We start from the raw sequence: 20,885 nt of genomic DNA on the forward strand, positions 1-20,885 counted from the left end.
CTTACTCTCTCAGAAAGATGTTGCTGGACAATTCCTGCAGGAAAAGTAACCAGACACACCTATTCATAGCGATCCATACAACATGTAACTTTAAAACACTTTCAAGTAATTAAACTGATGTTTTAATGACAAAAACACAATTAATTTTACATTTTCTTTGTCTTTTTATTCAAAATAATTCGCAAATTTGAATTTTTTCTCAGTTGACTAAACTTGTTATTAAACTGCTCAGACTGCACTGATGCAGGACAAGGGATTCGAAACATGTCTTAAATTCCTCCGACGTAATTTTTATTATTGCGTTAATTACTTTTCGCCTCAATTACGGAATAAATCGAAATTCTCGGCATGGTGTAAAAATTTATTTATTTCGCAATTTCTACGTCTACAGTGTTTTCTAATCATTAGGTTTGTTTTGATTCCATACGATACTCTAATGTTGCCATATTAACACCGAATAATAATATTTTCGTAATTCACCAAGTCGATCGGAATTTAAAGAAGCTAAAAAACGTTCGATTTTAAATTACGGAATTGAAACCATTCCGATTGGAATTTGTGACATGCCAGAGAGTTGAGCGTTCACCCCGAAATTTCTATCTCCGTGACACAACACACATCAACGACAAGTGTTGCTGTCATTTCTGTCCTGTTCTTGTTTTTTGGTCAATGCGTAGACAAGATAAAAATCAAACCTACTCTATGCTTAATTATCTACATTAAAATAAAAAATACGAATACAACTTCACAAAGTGCAATTAGTTTAATTATTTTGAATTTTTTTTATATTATTAACACTGACAATACCGCTCTATTTTACATTCAAATCAATGCTTTTACATGGGTGGCGTTACGTACAATTCTCTGTTGTAAGTTAGACCAAGAAATATTTAGTAAACGTTTAAATATCAAATTTTCGAAAGACCCTCCCAGCGATCTGGAACAGTGTAGAAGTACCGATCCATGGCATCAGCAAACCGCATCCTGTAACGTTCTGGTGGTATAATCGTGGGTAGTTTTCCCATGCCACCGAGTATTCCGGTCTGCTTGACAAAGGATTCTACCTTTTTGTCAAACGTGAAAGTCCGTATGTAATCTGTCAAAAGAGATTGTGATTACAAACAGAAACATTTTCTGTTCATTCATAAGTATTACCTATAATGCCCAATACCAGGACACCATTCTTATCATCGAGACCAACAAGTAGCGAATAATCCATTACTTGATTCTTTTCCAAGAAGCTAGCATCGCGATGAATGGCGTCCTTTAAAACGACTTTACTGTGTGTTAAAATGTACAACGGTTTGAGCCAGGACACTGCAATTGTAAGAACATAGATTTAAATAATTGCTGTAGGTATGTTTTCAAATTCATACTTTGAACGAAATTCTCATCCAAGAGGACAGTATCGCCTTGTTGCTGATTGTTTGGATCTACTAGACGATTTCGTTCAGAACCCTTCAAGTCAAATTTATTTTTAATATCACATTCATAGAAGAGATTTTCCATAACCAACAAGGCCTTCTCGACAACAGAGCTGTTAAAATATAATAACGTAAACGACATAAGAAATGAAATGATGGTGCAGCTTAACTTACTCTTTCTTTTTAATGGTCACTTTAAATACACCAAAAATTTTTGCCAAGAGTGTGGGCTGATTCTTTTGCTGGCATTTGCTTAAATAATCGAAATAGTTCGGAGCAAAATTTTCAAACATGCTAATATCACTTTTGTTCATTTCCTTAAGCACAAACCGATCATCTGAAATTAAAAAAAAAAAAATCGGATGACCAAAATAGATAATATAAAAGTCTAAATAAACTAACCGGAAGTTTTACAAAATCTTGAACCCGATTTTCCACCTTTAGCTTCCCATTGGACACTGGCACACAAAGACCGGGCAAAGTAACAACGGCATTCTTCAGTTGGATCCATTTGAGAGTTCGAGCTGTCCTCTTTGTTACTTTCCCATTTGATTTCGGGCACTGTGCTGTGGGATTGACCAACATCACTAGGTTTTCGGACCAATTCAATCTCTGGACCATTTTTGCTTTGTGTGACTTTCAACTCTTCACGATTTTTGATGCGTTCAATTTCTTTGTAAACCGATTTATCAAGTTTCGGAGATTTCAGTGTTTTAGCTCTCATCTGATCAAATTCATTGGCAAAATAGATTTTACACGTGAACTGAGTCTGGTTGTCATGGAATGTGATTTCGACATGAGAATTGCTTGATTTTGACTTTGCTCTTTCCTCCTCTGCGTTAACATTAGGTGGAGGTGTATTGTTTTCTTTTGAGACATCCTCAATATCATGATTTCTGAAAAAAATCAACATAAATCCAGAATCATTTAATAAAGTAAGTGAGGGTTTCTTACGTTTCCTGAGACTTTCGTTTAACATGAGGGCTGGGATTGGCACTGATTCCCGAATTACTGGATATAGAAGTTGTATCTGTAAAATGCTGTTGGGTAGCAAGTACACTCAATGCTCTTTTGTATTCAAGCGAGGTTAAACAGTAGGCTATGATCGAGCTGAAATCATGATCGTGGACAATCATTGGAAATGCACCCAAGGGTAAAGTGTAGTGTTCCAATGGACTAAACGGAGATTGCAAAAGGTTTACGGGGCCAGTTGATGGCAGCAATTGCGTTAACATTTTTTTAATGGTTTTCTTGTCAGACGTCGCAGAGCTTCCTGAGTTGGATGTTGTTGGCACTGGAGGCATGACGAAGTATGTATCTGTGCCTGATTTATCAGCACTTGTTGGTGTCTCATTGTTTTGTATACTTTCCTGATATTCATCACCACTAAGTAATCCAGCCGATCGGGGTGGGTCCGAAACTTGTTGCTGACCTACACACTTAGGAGTAGAAGAAGACTCTGCCTGTTCTGAACGCAAATCTTCGGTACAAATGGTACCGGCATCGATTGTATGATGGCCTGATTCTTGTGCTTGTTTCGATGCAATTTTCTGGGCTACAACCATTTCATGCAATCTTGGACCCCATTGATCAATACATTCGGCAAGAACCCGTTTTGCCATTAACAGGGAGTCGTTAATATCATAAGGACTTGCCTTATTTTCGGTCAACAATGTTTGTACTATTTCTACCTTTTGCTTAAATAGAAATTGGTCCTTGCTCAGGATAGCCTTGAGACTGGAAACTAGTGGCGAATTTTCGTCTTCCGTTGCTAAGTCGGCTATACGCTCGTGTATTCTTGTATAAATATCGTGACCTTTCATGGAGAAATTTTTTACATCCTCGAGCACTTCAAAACGATTAAAATTCTTTGGCGGATGAAGGTCTATTGTTAAAAATGGCAGAGCTATTTCCCAGGTATCAATAGGAGTGTATTGAAATTTGGCAACGACTCCACGATATGTAAACTGATGAATATAGTCTCGGTGCAGAGAATGTTGACAAGCGGTGGTTGAGGAACCATTGAAATTTTCATCACCCGTAGACCTTTTGCGATATGCATGTCCATGAAAACGCAATTCCAGATATTTGGCCAAAGACAAACACTTAGTAGTCTCCGACAGCGGTACACTGGGAGTAACAGCATTACATATATTACACCATGCCGTAAAGTAAATATTATTCGGATCTGAATTGGTGTTATCCTCACTGAGGAAAACTTTGACGCAACCCATTGAATGGACATAACGTCTGGTGTGGCCTAGCATTGGCAAATTACAGCGTGTGCACATATAGGAACGGCGACAACAGTAGCGCTGCAAAAATTGTCCCAACATAATATCGTGCTGTCCATAGAATTTCATATCCAGTAAAGTTGGAGTTGCGCAAAAAGAGGAAGCCCCTTTGGGATTGAAAATGAAACTACAGAATAATACTGGCAACCTTTGGTGATTTTCAATGTCCAGAGCATCTTTGTAAATGTTTCCATCGTTAGATTTTTGACTATTTTGTGACTTTTTCTCTTTGTGAGGCTTTAAAAATTTGAACACTGAAAAGAAAATTCATTAAACCTCGTGAATCTTCTCTGTGTAATTGAAAACTTACTCTTTGATCGTTTTGGATATCTTCCACCATACGCTCTAAACTCTGCCAGCAGGGTTTGTATGTCCTTATTGTCGATAGGAGCGGTGATTTTCATTTTGAGAAATTCATGGGGAGGATTTAATTCCACCTGATCTTCGTCAGTGGGTATTATCTCTGTACTCTCCAAACGTTCCATATTAAAAGAATTGGAATTAGCTGTACTTGGATCTGACCATAATTTGGAATAATACAACTCAGCTGGAAACAGTGCACGCAAAGAACATTTGCGCCCCTGCTCCGTTTCCAAATACGGCAGTGGATGTGATAGAAATGGACTAACAGATAGTATAGTTGAACTCAGGGCACTGCGAAAACGATTATCATAACGATGTTCAACGGCTAATTGTAAATTTTGAGACACTTCTAGGTTGTTCTTGTTGTCTGTAGATCTTAAGGGATCGCTAAAATCTGCAGAAACATCTGTTGATGTTGTTAAGATTTTTTCCTCTGATTTACGCTCCACTATTACTGGTCGCTTTGGGATGGCTGATCGCAATTGAGGCATTTCTTCTTCTTCCTCTTCCTCGCATTCAACATCATTGCGATGTTCTTCCACTATGCTACTGACTTTCTTTTGCGTTAAGTTTGCATTCTCGTCAGCAGGACTGGTTTCTTTGGAATCAAATATTGGAGGCTTGTGTGCCAATGCTTCTGCAAACTCGTCCAAAAGAAACGACATTTCCAAACGCCAATTATAACGAGCATAAACCAAAAAGGAGGCTATCTTTTTTACCTTGGCCAATTCCTTATTACTGCCTCCGCGCAGCAGACATGTGTAACCTCTGGGACTTTGTAACTTTTCGAAAAACATAAGTGTTTTTGTGGCGCCATTGTCATCGTGGTAATTTCGTATATAGAATGCGTCACATTTTCCCAGTTTGGGACGTTCGATATTGCCCTCGATTGTGGTGAGAACATCACATTGCAAAGTGCGAGCTAACCGTTCCATTACCGACAACTTGACATCCAAAACCAATGTGATGCCGTTTGAACGTAGAATATCTTGTGCCACACCTGCCACGTTTTTATGGACCAATACGACGTTCGGCTTGAAACTCATGATACGCGCACAAACATTTCTCAGGTACTCTTTTTCCTGGAGAAGAACTGTTGAAATGCTAACGAACTTCCCCTCGATGCGTTCATACACAATGGGGCACTGCAGCAACAGAATTTGCGGTAATTCCACACGAGTAGCCATATCCTTGTGGGCCACATTCTTGGAAAAGACGACACCCCCTACAATTGTACTCTCCAGACGTTTGCCACCGGGTACCTTTTTAAAGTTCACATAATTTCGAATGTCCATTAAGTCGTTGGTACAGTATTCCGGTTTAAAATGATTAGCAGCCCTGCAACAAAGCGGGTTAAGAACATTTGCCCATTGCAAATCTAAATTGAAGCTGCGCAGCATTTGTGTTAAAAGCTGTTCTTCGTGTTCACAGTAGGATTCTAGTAGTTTGGAAGCCGTTGTGTGCATTGCATTATCCAAATCAGCATCACGTACTGCGATTGCACCAAAAGAAGCGTCCAATGATTTTGGTGGGTGGGGCTCAATGCCGAATTGTTCATACTGAGGATGTACACTTTCCAAGGGTTGATTAATGTCAACAAAACCCTCTAATACTTGCCTGTAATATGCAAAAAAAAATTTTCTCACAAAAGAAACTTTATTATTAACAACCGACATACCTAGGGAGATCATTTACAAAACGATAGTGGAGATTTTCATCGAATTCAGTTTCTTCAGAGTCATGTACAATTGCCTGTATAAATCCTGCATCTAACATGGCATTTAGTATAGCAATTGCCTGCACTTTGTTGGAAGACTTATGATTGGTGTTGAGAAAATCGATCAGATCCGTTCCACAATTTTGTGGTGGCAAAACCTTTCGCATTTCTTCGTGCAGTGTTATTAACGAATTCGATTGCTGCAAAATATGTTTGCGATCGTCCATAGTCAAACTGATGGGCGGTTGGTGGGCAGCGAAACGTTCTTCTTGATAGCCAACTGAAACTTTTCTTTGTAACTGCAAGCGGGTGGGCTCGGCTGCAAGTTTAGCTGGCTCATTGTCACTATTTGTTTCTAATTTGCTGCTCAAATCCTGTTGCAATGCCTGCAGGTCCGAATTTAAGTCTTTGGTTATATTTGGTGAACGCAGGTAGCTAAGAACAATTTTGGAACAATAATTGCAAACTTTTAAGTCCCCTGTAAATGTAGTTGGTATGAATTTCATTTACTACGACATTGTGTATTGCTTGTTTATTTGGACACCCTACCTGAGCACATAATTATTTTTCCCGGAACGACTTGATTGCAGCATTTTGAACAGAAAATTTGTCCGCAAAGGCGACAGTGATGTTTTCGCCTAAACGTTGAGAACTTTTGTGTACAATCGTAACATTCCTTTGCCTTGGAATCGGGCATCCAGAAACGCTGTAGATCCGTATCTTTATAGTTTCGTAAATCCTGTGAGGAAAAAGTTATTAAATAATTGTTTTACGTATTCTTCTTTTTAAGTAGCAAACATTATTTTTCGAAGCCATCATGGTACGTATTCGCTTAAGAACATTTATCATTGAGCGGCCTTCACTGGCATCTGCAGGTAACACATCAGATTTGACGGTTGGGTTATTTTCATCCGTTGACACCGAGGAACTTTCATTGTTTGTGTTATTAGAATTTACAGAAGATGCATTTGTTATTGTGGTCGAATTGACACTGGACGACGAACTGTCACGTGTGATAGCTGAGTTGTCCGTTGATTTAACGTCGGCATAAAACACCGATTTTTTGACCGTATGTTGTGGTGTGGAAGATGTCTGCTGTGGAACACTGGACAAATCATTGACAGTATTGTAGCTTTGGTTGTAGGCATTTTGTATTTTGTTGACAAATCGTCCAAACAATGTATCGGGTTCCTCTTCAAAGTCCCGTACAAATTCGGTTAGCTTTGTCATTGAATGTAAATTTTGATTTTGGCTCATATTGTCAGTGTTGTTTGTTATTGATGTGCACTTGTTGAAATAAACAGATTGCTGCAATTAATACTAAGAAGCGTTGGGAATTGCCTTCTTAGAACGTGGTTAAATTTAATTGATCGTTTAGAGATGATTCGGGCGCAAGAGAACCAAGAGCCAAATCAGTCCATTTTTGTTCCTTAATTACATAAATGAGATAGTTATTAACCATTTATCTTTAAACAAGATTTGCTTTGAACTACCTGTTCACTTAGAGTTAAGTGTGAATCACCACCATCTGCTTCGGGATCGGGTAATTTGTCGGCCGGTACTAGTATCTGATCAAATGGTAGCTCTTCTTCGCGCCACTTATTATCAACAATGTCTAATAAGTGTCCATCGGCTGGTGGCTGCAATATGAATATTAAGAAATGAAAATAAAATGATTAACTTATTGATGTGCCCGTTATTCGCTTCAAAAAAAAGGAGTCAGTGTAACTGATTTATAGTCTGTAAACAAATTCTTTTATAACCCTTAATTGTTCTATAAACAATTGACATCATTTTCACACATTCAGTTAGAGTATTACCTACATTCATTTTTCATTAGGCTATTGTTTTTTATCAAAGGAAAATTACTTTTATGAAAGCTAAACGTTGGCATTAAGTTTTGAAATTTAGCCTAAAAAAATATTGGAAGAATTTAATAGGTTGTTTTTAATTTGTGAAATAGAATATAGATTTTTTACGATTGCTGAGTAGCTATGTGTCCTAATTTTGTGACAAAGATGACCTCATAAGATGACCGAAAGTGGTTATAGTAATATACCGATCAGACATTTTTTACAAATCAAATCTTATATTTTCGATAAAAGTCATTACTAGCGGGTTTTGTATAAATACATACACATATTTATTTTTCAAAGAGATTTGTTTTTTGATAGTATGTTCCCGAGCTAGAGCAAAAACTCGTTTTTTAAACCAAATCCTAAAAGTATGTATGTTGCTCTATATCTACATACTTAACTTTATTTTAAACAATCGCTCGGACACATTGAAAATTGATCGCTTCGATTTGACAATAAGTACCGTTCTACAGAGTTTTTTGTTTATAAAACCGATGTTTATGGTCAAAAGCTCCCGGCAGTTTTACCAAAAATGCTATAACCTCTTAAATATTCAGTTGAATTTCATACAAAAGGAGCACTTATTAAGTGAATTTTCCAACAAATTAATGTCTACATAAACCCCTTTCACATCCGTTAAAAAAAAAAAAACATGACATAATGTATAGGCTTAGAAACAAAGCAGACAAACATTCTGCCTGTTAGTATCAACCCACTAGAATTTTGTACGGTCAGGCTATCATTCACACAGTACATACTAAACTTTTTGTTACTCATTGTTTTTTTTTTTTTGCCCTTGAATCCGAGTAGCTTAACTTTGCCATTGCCAAATTATGGAAGTCTACCAACACTAACTACGTAAAAACAAACGCTACTACTCCAAACTCACCTGACTGTCCATCACTATTGTTCCTAAACGTTTTTAAAACTTGCCTTTTCAACAATTAACAACTAAATGGAGCCTGTGGAATTGTGTTTTTCTACAGGGCACAATTCTTACTCGAAGAGAAATGAATTCACTAATATTTTATCTTTTTATTTTCAATTGAAGCTTCTGATATCATTCTATGTCTTCTTATCTTTAGGTTTTTCAGTTTTGTTTAGCACTGACAGAAAAAAAAAAACAAACAAATTCTTTGCAAAAGTGAGTAAGTAAGTAATCGATTTATTGATACTATTTCATTTCGATAACAAAATATGTACAGTGAATGATTAGCTTAAAACTACTTCTTTCTCTGTTCCAGTACCTGCAAGAATCTACTAGTTTCTCAATTTTCTTCGATATCATAAAGGGTTATCGTAGTAAAAACTTTTACTTTTGCAATTCAAAAAATATAATCACACAAAAATTTATCACGCAAAAATATATTACCAACTAGTACAGTATTAGTATGCGGTTCACTTCATGCCCGGGAAATGTTTCTGCAAAGGTATTTACATTTCGTATTCGAACAGTAACAAAACAACTTATAATTGTATTTGCTCATGACAGTACATTGGAAGATGCACCATTTTTCTTGCAGAAGATATAAATGTGTATATACTCTCATGATAAAATATTGCTGGTAGCCGTAAAACATAATTTTAAATTACAAAATTTTGAATGAAAAGGATTTCATATTTATGAAAATTATTGATTTTTCAATATTTACAAGCATGGTACAATGAAGAGAAGGTAGGTCAACCATAGACAAATGAAAATATAGACAACGAAATGCTCTCACCGTTCATCTTCGAAAAAATCGGATCAGCAGATGTCGTCTATATCGTTTCAGGGGTTTGAGTGGGAATTTTGAAGTCACTCAATTCTAAAACGTTAAAAATAACAAAAACTGTAGGATATTTGTCAGTTGAAAATTGTTCCATAATAAAAGACAAGTGAAAACTATGTAGTGACATCGAAAAATATGAGAATATTCCAGTGAAATTCTTGAAAAACTATAAAATGTGTTTTCGAAGTCGAGTGACTTGAACGCGTAAATCAGCATGTTGACTATGCAAAACATGATGAGAGCCACCTGGATAAAAAGACAAAACTAACTTTTCGTTGTCTATATCTTCATTTGTCTATGGGTCAACTTTGAAAAAATTGCAAGTATAGAGGTCTACCTGTTTGGCTTGTAATGTCAGAATTACTATCAAAACAATAAAAAAATCAAACAACTTGTTGCATTTACTTTGAATAAATAATTGAAAACCGCGAAAACTGAATGAAAAGTCAACACTTCTTTTCAATACCAGGTTCTATATATCTCTAAAGGATTATTTCGCTACAAAAACTCTAGATTTGTCGATGCATACGATGAAATAAACATTTTGAAAACATCCGAATTTGAATGTTTTCTGAACAATTTTTTTGTTATTGAAAAGAAAACACATACATAAACAAATAAAGATGACATATTAAGCCAAGAAAATAAAAAAATTGAAATCATATGGTATCATAGCCCTACCTTGATATCATTGTACCATGTTTACAAGCATCTTCCTGTATTATTCTACCAGATATTGCATGCAGTAAATAGCCGATGCACCCAATCATAGTAGAAGAATATAGGTAGACGCGTCGACACAGCTGCTGGGACAATGAACTGTCAAACCAATTTTGGAATTGAAAATGTTGAATGGAAAATTATTTAAATTTGTAAAAATTATTGAAAAACGTGAATTATAATAGCCTCCGACTGACGTAGTATAAGAAAACATATAAAAATCTACTTATATTAAAAAAATATATTTTTTTGACATATCAATGCTCCCAAGCGTTGATGCATCTACCTGTATTCTTCTGCCATGCACCTAATGCAAGATTTTATTTTCATGGCTGAGAGTTTGCAAAATATAATTACCTTATAGCGCGTTAAAATAAAACATTTTATCCGGATAAACCAACATTATAAGGTTCTATTGCTTAATCCCGATTTATACAACCAGATTTACCACACAAAAATATATCTTCTCACTACCAGATTTATTTTAATGTTTCAATTTGAAGCCTCTGAGATCATTATCCGTTTTCTTTCTTATCCTACCCAGAGTACTCATATCATATACCACTGCTGGTTAAATAACTGGTTACTGATGACTTCTTCTTAAGAAGTAGTCGTATTACCATAGAAAAATTAGGTATAGACTAAAAAGTTGTCTCATCTGTTATCTCTGAAAAAAGTGCTTCAATAAATGCATAGACAAATGAAAATATAGACAACGAAAAGTTAGTTTTGTCTTTTTATCCAGGTGGCTCTCATCATGTTTTGCATAGTCAACATGCTGATTTTCGCGTTCAAGTCACTCGACTTCGAAAACACATTTTATAGTTTTTCAAGAATTTCACTGGAATATTCTCATATTTTTCGTTGTCACTACATAGTTTTCACTTGTCTTTTATTATGGAACAATTTTCAACTGACAAATATCCTACAGTTTTTGTTATTTTTAACGTTTTAGAATTGAGTGACTTCAAAATTCCCACTCAAACCCCTGAAACGATATAGACGACATCTGCTGATCCGATTTTTTTCGAAGATGAACGGTGAGAGCATTTCGTTGTCTATATTTTCATTTGTCTATGATAAATGTCGTTCATGCTGTGAGAGAGGTTAAGTAGACTCACTCAATTCTCTCAAAATACGAAATATTAATTATTTTTATGATTCTTTATTATTTATCAATTAAAAACGAAACATCGACTTTGTTTACTTTTACATTATCCAAATATGTCGTGAAATATAAAAATATATAACTTAAATAGCAGAAAAATTAATAAATTGTTTTCGAAGTCGAGTGACTTTACTAGCCCTGAGTGACTTGACTGGCCCAAGATCAACAATAGTGACATCTACCGGAAGGGGTAAATTTTAAAACTTTTTAGTCTATACCTTAATTTGTCTATGGTATTACCATAGACAAATAAAGGTATAGACTAAAAAGTTTTAAAATTTACCCCTTCCGGCAGATGTCACTATGATTGATGCTTATTTACGCGTTCAACCCACTCGACTTCGAAAACACATTTTATCGTTTTTCAAGAATTTCACTGGAATATTCCCATATTTTTCAATGTCATCGTGTACTTTTCACATTTCTTTTATTATGAAACAATTATCAACTGACAAATATCCTACAGTTTTTGTTATTTTTAACATTTTACAATTGAGTGACTTCAAAATTCCCACTCAAACCCCTGAAACGACATATACGACATCTGCTGACCCGATTTTTTTCGAAGATGAACGGTGAGAGCATTTCGTTGTATATATTTTCATTTGTCTATGGTCATAGACAAATTAAGGTATAGACTAAAAAGTTTTAAAATTTACCCCTTCCGGTAGATGTCACTATTGTTGATCTTGGGCCAGTCAAGTCACTCAGGGCTAGTAAAGTCACTCGACTTCGAAAACAATTTATTCATTTTTCTGCTATTTAAGTTATATATTTTTATATTTCACGACATATTTGGATAATGTAAAAGTAAACAAAGTCACTATTTCGTTTTTAATCGATAAATAATAATGAATCATAAAAATATTCAATATTTTGTATTTTGAGAGTATTGAGTGAGTCTAATGAACCTCTCTTACAGCATGAACGACATCTATTGAAGCACTTTTTTCGAAGATAACAGATGAGACAACTTTTTAGTCTATACCTTAATTTGTCTATGCTATGGTACCTCTATTGTTTACGAATGTGTGCAATGCATAACGCCGAGTACATCTGTTGCTTACGAATGAGACATAAGGAAAACATAATCAGCTGGAGGCATTCATTAAATGACCGCGGACATAGACCATAGACAAATAGAAATATGAGCGCCATCTGGATAAAAAGACAAAACTAAATTTTCGTTGTCTATATCTTCATTTGTCTATGCCGCGGAACTAGTTTGCAAAAGAGAGTAAGTAATTGAAGACAAAAACAACGTGGAAGCATTTTAATTTTGACCGCTAGAGGGAACTGTAATGTATTGAAAGATTTCGTGTAGGTGTTGTATTTATTTATTGTTGACTACAGTTAAGCCTTTTTAAGTGTTTTTGGGAGGTTTTTGCACTGAATACAAAGGGTCCGCAAACTTAAGTTTTTTTAACAAGAGCTTATCTCATTAATGGTAACACTATGTTTGAATAAACCAGTTTATGCGAGGCGCAATAGAATTCAGCTTAATCCAGATTTAGCATATTAGTTCTTATCTTCATATTTTGGCCAATTTATATGTTTTTTTATATCATTCTAATAGTATGCTTTTCTTAAAATAAAACGTGTTTTTAACACGGGCCTGGTTGGTCTTTCAACTTATTCTTATTCTCATGTTTATTAATTCTGGTTATAATCTATTTAAATAGAAAAATATGGAACTAACATATGAGCCAAATTATATGAGCCAAATTATTATACATTTTCAAACGTTTTCCACTTTTAACTACAAATAGTAAGACCGTGTGGATAATGCTGTTAAACTTTTCAAAAAACCATAAAGTGGGTGATGCCGTTATATGGGAGCCACATTAAAACGGGAACCTATATAGACAATTTTATACTTCAAAGATTGTTATCTACCAAATCTTCTTAAATACCAAATTTAAAACAATTTCGTGGGAAAATGCGACAAGGATTATCAATATCGGTGGTTACCGTTATATGACCGCTACACGAAAACGTGGATCTATATTTACAATGTTCCGCCACCGGAGCTGGAACTCATTACGAGCAACAAGTACCATTTTTGACAAATCCGTAAAAAACTGTGACTAAAAACATAAAAATACCGAATATCCGGAGGTACCGTTATGTGGGGCTATACGAAAGCGTGGACCTATATTTACAATGTCCCGCCACCGAAGTTAAAACCCATTATGACGTACAAATGCTAGTTTTTAATCAAATCCGTGAAAAAATGCGCCGAAAATCATTGAAATACCGAATATTGGAAGGTACCGTTATATGGGGGCTGTATGAAAGCGTATAGCCGAAACTCCCGATATATAACAATAGATGTAGCGGAAACTGTTATTATCGAATATACGGCATTTTTAAGACTTTTTACCAACCGATTTCACTGGCAAAAATGGAAGTGGGATTCTTTAATTTTTGAAGGTGTCTTTACTTCATGTTGGAGGGAATCAACATTTCGACCCGGCCGAACTCAACGCGTTTCTTTCTAAATTTACATAAAATAAAATACTTTTATTTTATTAGATGTAGAAAATATACACATTAGGTTGCAAATCGAATGAAAAAAATAATAAAGTTCCCATAGTATGGTGAGCTTGATAGTGTTTTTTCTATGGTTTGTTCAAACAGTCTTTGTTGCGATCTATACGCTAAACGACGTTTATTAAAAATATATCATGGCATCTTTAAAATTGGTGAGTAATGCTGAGAAAAAGTGAAACCATAGAAAATCGAAAATGAAAACAATAAATATATATATATATTCTATTGCCTACATACATTTATTCTATTTATTGTGCTCTTAAAGATCAAAGACTTTATTAACAAAGTAAGCGCGGCGAGGAAGTCTTATAATACCACTTCGCTTAACATGATTCTTTTGTGTCCCCATATTTTGAGTGCAGAAGTGTAGGTATAAAATTGTTAAGTTTTTGGAACAGGGCACAACAAAAAGGCAGAGCTACGAGCTGATTACAATTTTTCTCTAAGTGTGCCCATCTTCTGCCAATTTTGTATATGTATTTATTGTTTTGAAAAAAAAAAAAAAAAAAAATAAAACAAATTGTTTTCAAAATTAATGATTGAATGAACCGTTCGCGAATTAAAGGTAATAAACGTTTCTGCCATGGAATTGAAATATTGAACATTTTGGATCAAATTTTTGAAAGGAAATCCTGCCATGTCATTGAACTTTCGCGCTATTTAACTGATTTTAAAAAATGAGGAAAAATATAAAATACCTAGCTGAACCCGGTGCGCTTCGCTACCCCTTTTGATTTTATATGCATTCAAAATTTTATTTACGAATATATGTTGGATAAAAAAACAAATTTAAAAATTAAAAAAAAAAATATTGCACTACTTTAATGCGTTAATAAACAAAACCATTAGAAAAGCAGTAACATGACATGCATACACGAAGGGTTTGTCCTTTGGATTTATTTTTTTCATAGCAAATACCAAGCGTGCAGGAAACTGCAATTTTTTGAAGTTGAGTAGCATTTCTATTGCAATTAGTGAATTCGAGGTAGCAACATACTTCCCCGTAATAAGCGTATTTCAAATTAATTGTTGTGTTGTTTTTTAGTGTTAGCCTAAGGCGTTGTGGGTCAATGGTTCTTATTAAAATCATATCCCAATCTGATCCGATTTAAATATAATTTTAAAAAAATTACTTTGAAATTGAAATTGGTGCGTCAAATATGTGAAATCGGCCGATAATATATTTATGGGAGCTATATCCAAATCTTAACTAATTTCCAATTAATTTGCCACATTTATTATTGTAACCAAATTTCGCCACACATTCTGAATTTGATTGGTATCGGTCATATATATCATGTTTGGTGCATAACATTTATGAAATCGGCCGAAATATATATGTTAGCTATATCCACATCTCAACTGATTTCAATATAATTTGGCAGTTTTTTCTGGTGCCAGATTTTGTCTCTCTCGCTTTGGGTGCATCAAATATGTGAAATCGGCTGAGTATATATATGGGAGCTATAATCACATCTGAGCGTATTTGAATATAATTTGTCAAATTTATTTTTGTACCAAATTTAGCCACTCATGCCGAATTTCATTGGAATCGGAAATACGTATCGTGTTTTGTGCATCAAATATGTGAAATCGGCGGAAAATATATATGGGAGCTATATCCAAATCTGAACCGATTTTAGTATAATTTGACTAATTTATTTTCTAATCAAAATCCCGTTACATATTCCAAATTTCTTTGGAATCGAACATACATATCGTGTATGGTGCATAAAATACATGAAATCGGTCGAAAATATATATGAGAGCTATATCCAAATCAGAATCGATTTTAATATAATTTGACAAATGTATATTTGTTTTAATTTCCGCTACACATTCAAAATTTCATTGAAATTAGAGATACATAGCGTGTTTGGTGCATCAAATACATGAAATCGGTTGAAGATATATATGGGAGCTATATCCAAATCTGAACCGATTTCAATATAATTTGGCAATTTTTTTCTGGTGCCAGAATTCGTCTCTCTCGCTTTGGGTGCATAAAATATGTGAAATCGGCCGAGAATATATATGGGAGCTATATCGAAATCTGAACCGATTTTAATAGAATTTGACTAATTTATTTTCTAATCAAAATCCCGTCACACATTCCCAATTTCATTGGAATCGAACATACATATCGTGTTTGGTGCATCAAATAAACGAAATCGGTTGAAGATATATATGGGAGCTATATCCAAATCTGAACCGATTTCAATATAATTTGACAAATGTATATTCGTTTTAATTTCCGCTACACATTCCAAATTTCATTGAAATTAGAGATACATAGCGTGTTTGGTGCATCAAATACATGAAATCGGTCGAAAATATATATGGGAGCTATATCCAAATCTGAACCGATTTCTATATAATTTTATAAATTTATTTTCGTGTTTGAGGCATCAAATGAACGAAATCGGTCGAAAATATATATGGAAGCTATATCCAAATCTGAACCGATTTCAATATAATTTGGCAATTTTTTTTGTTCCAAATTCCGTTACGCATTCCAAATTTGGAGACTGTATCTGTAATCGATCAATAGATATCTGCATACAAAATCTAAATTTTTGGAAGGTACCTCCTATTCTGATGCTATATCTCCACTTTCAAGTGGAATTTCAGAAATATATATAGCCTATGTTACTTTCATTTGATGTTGCAGTATACATGCAAATTTTCAGGAAATCTGTTCAGCGGTTTTCGAGTCCATAAATTACAAACAAACAAACAAACATACAAACATTTTCTTCTTTTATAGATATAGATTGAGAACAACTTATAGCATATAATTTTGAATAATTCTGACAGGGAGTGTGTATAGCCTCAGGCTGTATTTCTGTAGTTCTACGAAGCTATTGTTGTATTCAATGTAAAATTGTTTTTATTTTTTTAAATGCGTTTGATAACTTACCCAGAAGCTATTTCTTTGAAAAGAGAAATAGCTCAAAGTCCCGAATCGAAGAAAAAATTTTAAAGTCTGACGCTTTTGCGCATCATGCGAAATGAAAAAGAAAATGACAAGGAGGAAATGGATGGCGTTGCCATAATAGAAAGGGATCAGGGATCTTTCAATCGATATCTGGCTACGTTTTTATACAACCAAGTCTGAGTAGCCATTTCGTAGCTACCCTATCGCCATCAAGAATGTCCATGAGAAATATTGGAAAAATTGTGGTGAAATGAAGCGAGTATAAATGGGGAAAATACGAAAATTGGCAACATAGTGTTGCAAAAGACCTAAGGAGGAAGACGGAAAAAAAGAAGTTTTGAACACTAAAAAAAGTGAATTTGTATGTGTGTAACGTATGTATAAAAACTGAGAACATGGTAATAGTGACAGTGGGAAATCAAACATTTTTGTTTGAAATTGGCCTTTGAATTTAAAGGTTGTCCTGTGTGTGTCCTAATTCTGTTTGGTGTCCGTAGCCGAGATTTTGGAATTTGGTCAGAATTGGATGCCCACAACAAGAAAATTTACAGATCGCAAGTTGTTATCTCCTGTGATATAAGGATTAAGATTTTGCCACTTTGCACGTAAAGACATCCCCGACGAGGTAATAGACACCCTTTTACTTTATTTATGTTTTGGAGCACGGAAGGAAGTCCAGGGATTTGCAATCGAAAAATAAGAAAATATATCAAAAAATTCAATTATTTGTTGAATTATAAAAATTTTAAATGGATAACGATTTGGATTAAGATATATTTTAAATTTAATTAAATAGTATAAGTATATGTTGTGATGTCCTGTCTTAATACTTCAATGTAAGGATGTTTAACGACAGTTCCCTTTAAATACCATATAAGCAATTCCAGGGAAAACTAGAGGTTAGATTATTTTGTTTCAATCAGAGTCAATCAAGTCATTTACATTAGGTAGTATTTTGATTAGAATTTGAGTTCTGAGAAGTGCAGACGTAGAAAATTCTCTAGGGTTCTCACGAGGAAAGTTTGCAATTTTTAAATAATTTTTTATGTAATATGGTGTTAGATTGTCCGTTAAAAAAAAAAAAAAAAAAAAAAACAAAATTTATCTGTTTATAGTCGTAAGTCACGTCTGTTAGTAAATAATGTTGTGATTTGAATTAGAGTGAAAGAAAATATGACCATAAAAGGGTGGGCAAATGTGGGAGTAGGAACATTAACTTTACCTTATCTGAGCAGGTGTTGCGTTTGTTTAGTGCATAGTTTTTGTAAAGTCCAAAGATTCGCTTTGAGGCCTAAAGTTTGAAGCAAATTTGCTTGAAACAATCACAAACAAGATGCTTGTTTACATTACATACCTTGTCTTAGTCGAACACACTTATTTATACTTATTTATATTTTAAAGAAGCGCTGAGGAAATTGAAAATAAACGAAATATATTTGCTAATAAAGACAATTTTGTCAAAAAATTTGTGTTGCCATTATTATGGCAAAATAGTACAGGTAGCCGCATCAACGCATGTGTGTTGGAACACATTTTTTTAATGAGAAGTAATAAAAAAAGTTATAATATTTAAACAAGTAAAAAAGCTGTAAGTTAGGCCGGGCCGAACTTTGAATACCCTCCACAATTTGGAACGAAGTTGGCCCCCATTATATGGGGGTTACACCAAAACGTGGACCTGCACAGACAATTTTCTGTCAAAGGCTGTAGTATGCATTACTAACTTCAAATACCAGATTTGAAACAATTCCGATGAATAATGTTGCTTAAATCACCAAAATACCGAAAATAGGGAGGTACTATTATATGGGGGCTATACTAAAACGTGAACCTACATGGTGCATTTTCAACACCAAATATAATATACATTTGATTAAAATTTTATCAACCTGCTTCATTTCGTTCTAAATCTAGAGTGATTTTAACAGACGGACGGACCTCAATCGATATAGAATTTTACGCTGATCAAGAATATATAATTTGTGGGGCCTAAAATGTATATTTCGAGGTGTTACAAACGGAATGACAAACTTAATATACCCTCCATACTATGGTGGAGGGTATTAAAATCCGTTAAAATTCTGTTAAAATCTTAAAAATGACGAATGTAGCCGTTGTATTAGGGTCTATACGACGAAGTGGACTTGCATAGGCAACTTTTGTCATAAGCCAATACAATATTCAAATGCGAAACATGAAAAAAATTCGGTGAATAATGTAGCTAAAATCATTAAAATACCGAATATCGGGAGGTACTATTATATGAGGGCTATACCAAAACGTGGGCCTGCACAGACAAATCTCTGTCATAGGCTGTAGTATCCATTACGAACTTCAAATACTAAATTTGAAACAATTCCGGTGAATAATGTCGCTAAAATCATCAAAATCCCGGATACCGGAGGTACCATTATATGGGGTCTATACCAGAACGTGAATCTACATGGTGCATTTTGAACACCAAAAGCCCTGCAGACAAAATATACATTTGAGTAAAATTTTATCAACCTATTTCATTTCGTTCTAAATCTAGAGTGATTTCAACCGACGGACGGACATCGCTAAATCGACATAGAAATTTATATAAAATTTGTGGGGTCTAAAATCTATATTTCGAGGTGTTACAAATGGAATGACAAACTTAATATACTCTCTATACTATGATGGAGGGAATAAAAATAACTAATATTAACAATTTTCTTTTAATACAATTGTTTATTATTCAGTTTTTGGTATGTGCTGTCTTGGCCCTTTTCTGCAATTCTTCCTCTGGTCGTCCAAGAAATGCCATTATTCCCATTCCATTGCACAGGCATTAAAGTCTTACCGTCAGAGGAGAAGGACATATTACTCAGTAAGTTACCATGGTTACTTTTATCACAGATCGACATTTGTAATGGTTTGCGTTTGTTTAGCTCAGCGGATTCCGACGGCAAGAAACATGAAAATCCTAAAGTTGATGATGAACACAAGAACCCCAGTTCTATTGACGAAGAATTTGGGTCTAAGGATGCTTCCTCCATGAGCAATGAAAATGCGGATGTTTATGATGAATACAAGGATCAACCAGCATATGCCCCTGAAAGGACTAGAAACAAAGATGGTGATATGCTCATTCTCATTCATTGTAAAAATATTTTTTTTGATTGCATAACCTATTGCCCATTTTTCATGATCCTATATTTTGTTAACGAAATCATGACATAATTAAATAAAAAATAAATAAAATAATACACATTCAAATTATTCTAAAGAAGTTTAATCATTTTCCCGCGTTCACAAATTTTAAAATATTTGCGTGTCAGTCCGTCTGTCTATGTATTTTTGTGAACAATATGCAATATTTGTTAAAATTGGTGAGAATCGATTCAAATTTAGGTATCGCTCCCATATATGTCTTCAACCGATTTCGGATTAATTGTTCATCAAATGGCCAATATCAGTCAAAATGACCTGCATTTTGACAATTCCCACGAAATTCAGTATAGAATCAAGTACATTAAATTTGTGAAAATCGGTTCAGATATAGCTATAGCTCCCATATAAATGTTTCATCCGATTTGGGGTTTTATGTCCCTCACATTCGCAATATGCACTTTGCAAGAATGATATTTGGTACAAGATATTGAGATCGGTGTAGATTTGAATATAGCTCCCATCTATATTTTAAACCGATTTCGGATTAATTGTTCACCACATGGCCAATATCAGTCAAAATGACCCGAATTTTGACACTTCCGACGGAATTCGGTATAGAAGCAAGTACATAAAATTTGGTGAAAATCGGTTCAGATACAGCTTTAGCTCCCCTATATATGTATATTATCTCATTTGTAAATGAGTGATCACATTTTTTCGAGTGTATGGCATTCCGTTCTCATCCAAACATTTGAGTATTGAATTGTTTGATAAGTTGTTAATGTTATTCGTAAACTTGTGTGTTGGCTTGTACATTTGCATTTCAGCACATATTACAACATTTACAACATTTAGTGGTTAATTGGTTGAAAAACCTCTAAGAATGATAATCAATATTGAATAAACCAAAATGAACCTGACCTTTCGCATTTATAAATATAT

At 34.4% G+C, this 20,885-nt stretch overlaps 2 protein-coding genes and 1 long non-coding RNA gene across 3 annotated transcripts; 1 reads left to right on the forward strand and 2 right to left on the reverse strand.

Moving 5' to 3' along the window:
* Positions 1–758: 758 nt before the first annotated feature.
* Positions 759–7,055, reverse strand: LOC101888475 (putative 1-phosphatidylinositol 3-phosphate 5-kinase). Its single transcript, XM_005181049.4, has 10 exons — positions 6,597–7,055; positions 6,348–6,537; positions 5,760–6,276; positions 4,029–5,698; positions 2,379–3,972; positions 1,827–2,320; positions 1,599–1,761; positions 1,377–1,537; positions 1,156–1,317; positions 759–1,096 (listed from the first exon to the last, which is right to left on the reverse strand). Exons 1-10 carry the CDS (start codon positions 7,053–7,055, stop codon positions 909–911), a joined length of 5,598 nt encoding a protein of 1,865 aa, XP_005181106.2. The 3' UTR covers positions 759–908.
* Positions 7,056–7,088: 33 nt separating this feature from the next.
* LOC101888644 (anaphase-promoting complex subunit 13) lies at positions 7,089–8,793 on the reverse strand. Its single transcript, XM_005181050.4, has 3 exons — positions 8,544–8,793; positions 7,292–7,438; positions 7,089–7,227 (listed from the first exon to the last, which is right to left on the reverse strand). The coding sequence occupies exons 1-3, from the start codon at positions 8,553–8,555 to the stop codon at positions 7,144–7,146; spliced, it is 243 nt and encodes an 80-aa protein (XP_005181107.1). The 5' UTR covers positions 8,556–8,793; the 3' UTR covers positions 7,089–7,143.
* Positions 8,794–13,100: 4,307 nt separating this feature from the next.
* Positions 13,101–19,918, forward strand: LOC105261669 (uncharacterized). Its single transcript, XR_009342993.1, has 3 exons — positions 13,101–14,019; positions 19,532–19,659; positions 19,721–19,918. It is a non-coding gene; the product is annotated as an uncharacterized LOC105261669 (long non-coding RNA).
* Positions 19,919–20,885: the final 967 nt, after the last annotated feature.

The sequence above is a fragment of the Musca domestica genome, unplaced genomic scaffold (genome assembly GCF_030504385.1).
Source record: "Musca domestica strain aabys unplaced genomic scaffold, Musca_domestica.polishedcontigs.V.1.1 4, whole genome shotgun sequence".
NCBI lineage: Eukaryota > Metazoa > Arthropoda > Insecta > Diptera > Muscidae > Musca > Musca domestica.

Excerpts from the sequence above, each read along its gene's own strand:
- LOC101888644 (XM_005181050.4), bottom strand. Across the intron at positions 7,228-7,291 it reads ACTTAACTCTAAGTGAACAG|GAACAAAAATGGACTGATTT; the intron begins GTAGTTCAAAGC and ends TATGTAATTAAG.
- LOC101888475 (XM_005181049.4), bottom strand. The coding sequence starts at position 7,055 with ATGAGCCAAAATCAAAATTTACATTCAATGACAAAGCTAACCGAATTT. Across the intron at positions 5,699-5,759 it reads TTTGTAAATGATCTCCCTAG|GCAAGTATTAGAGGGTTTTG; the intron begins GTATGTCGGTTG and ends TGCATATTACAG. Across the intron at positions 3,973-4,028 it reads ATATCCAAAACGATCAAAGA|TGTTCAAATTTTTAAAGCCT; the intron begins GTAAGTTTTCAA and ends TTTTCTTTTCAG.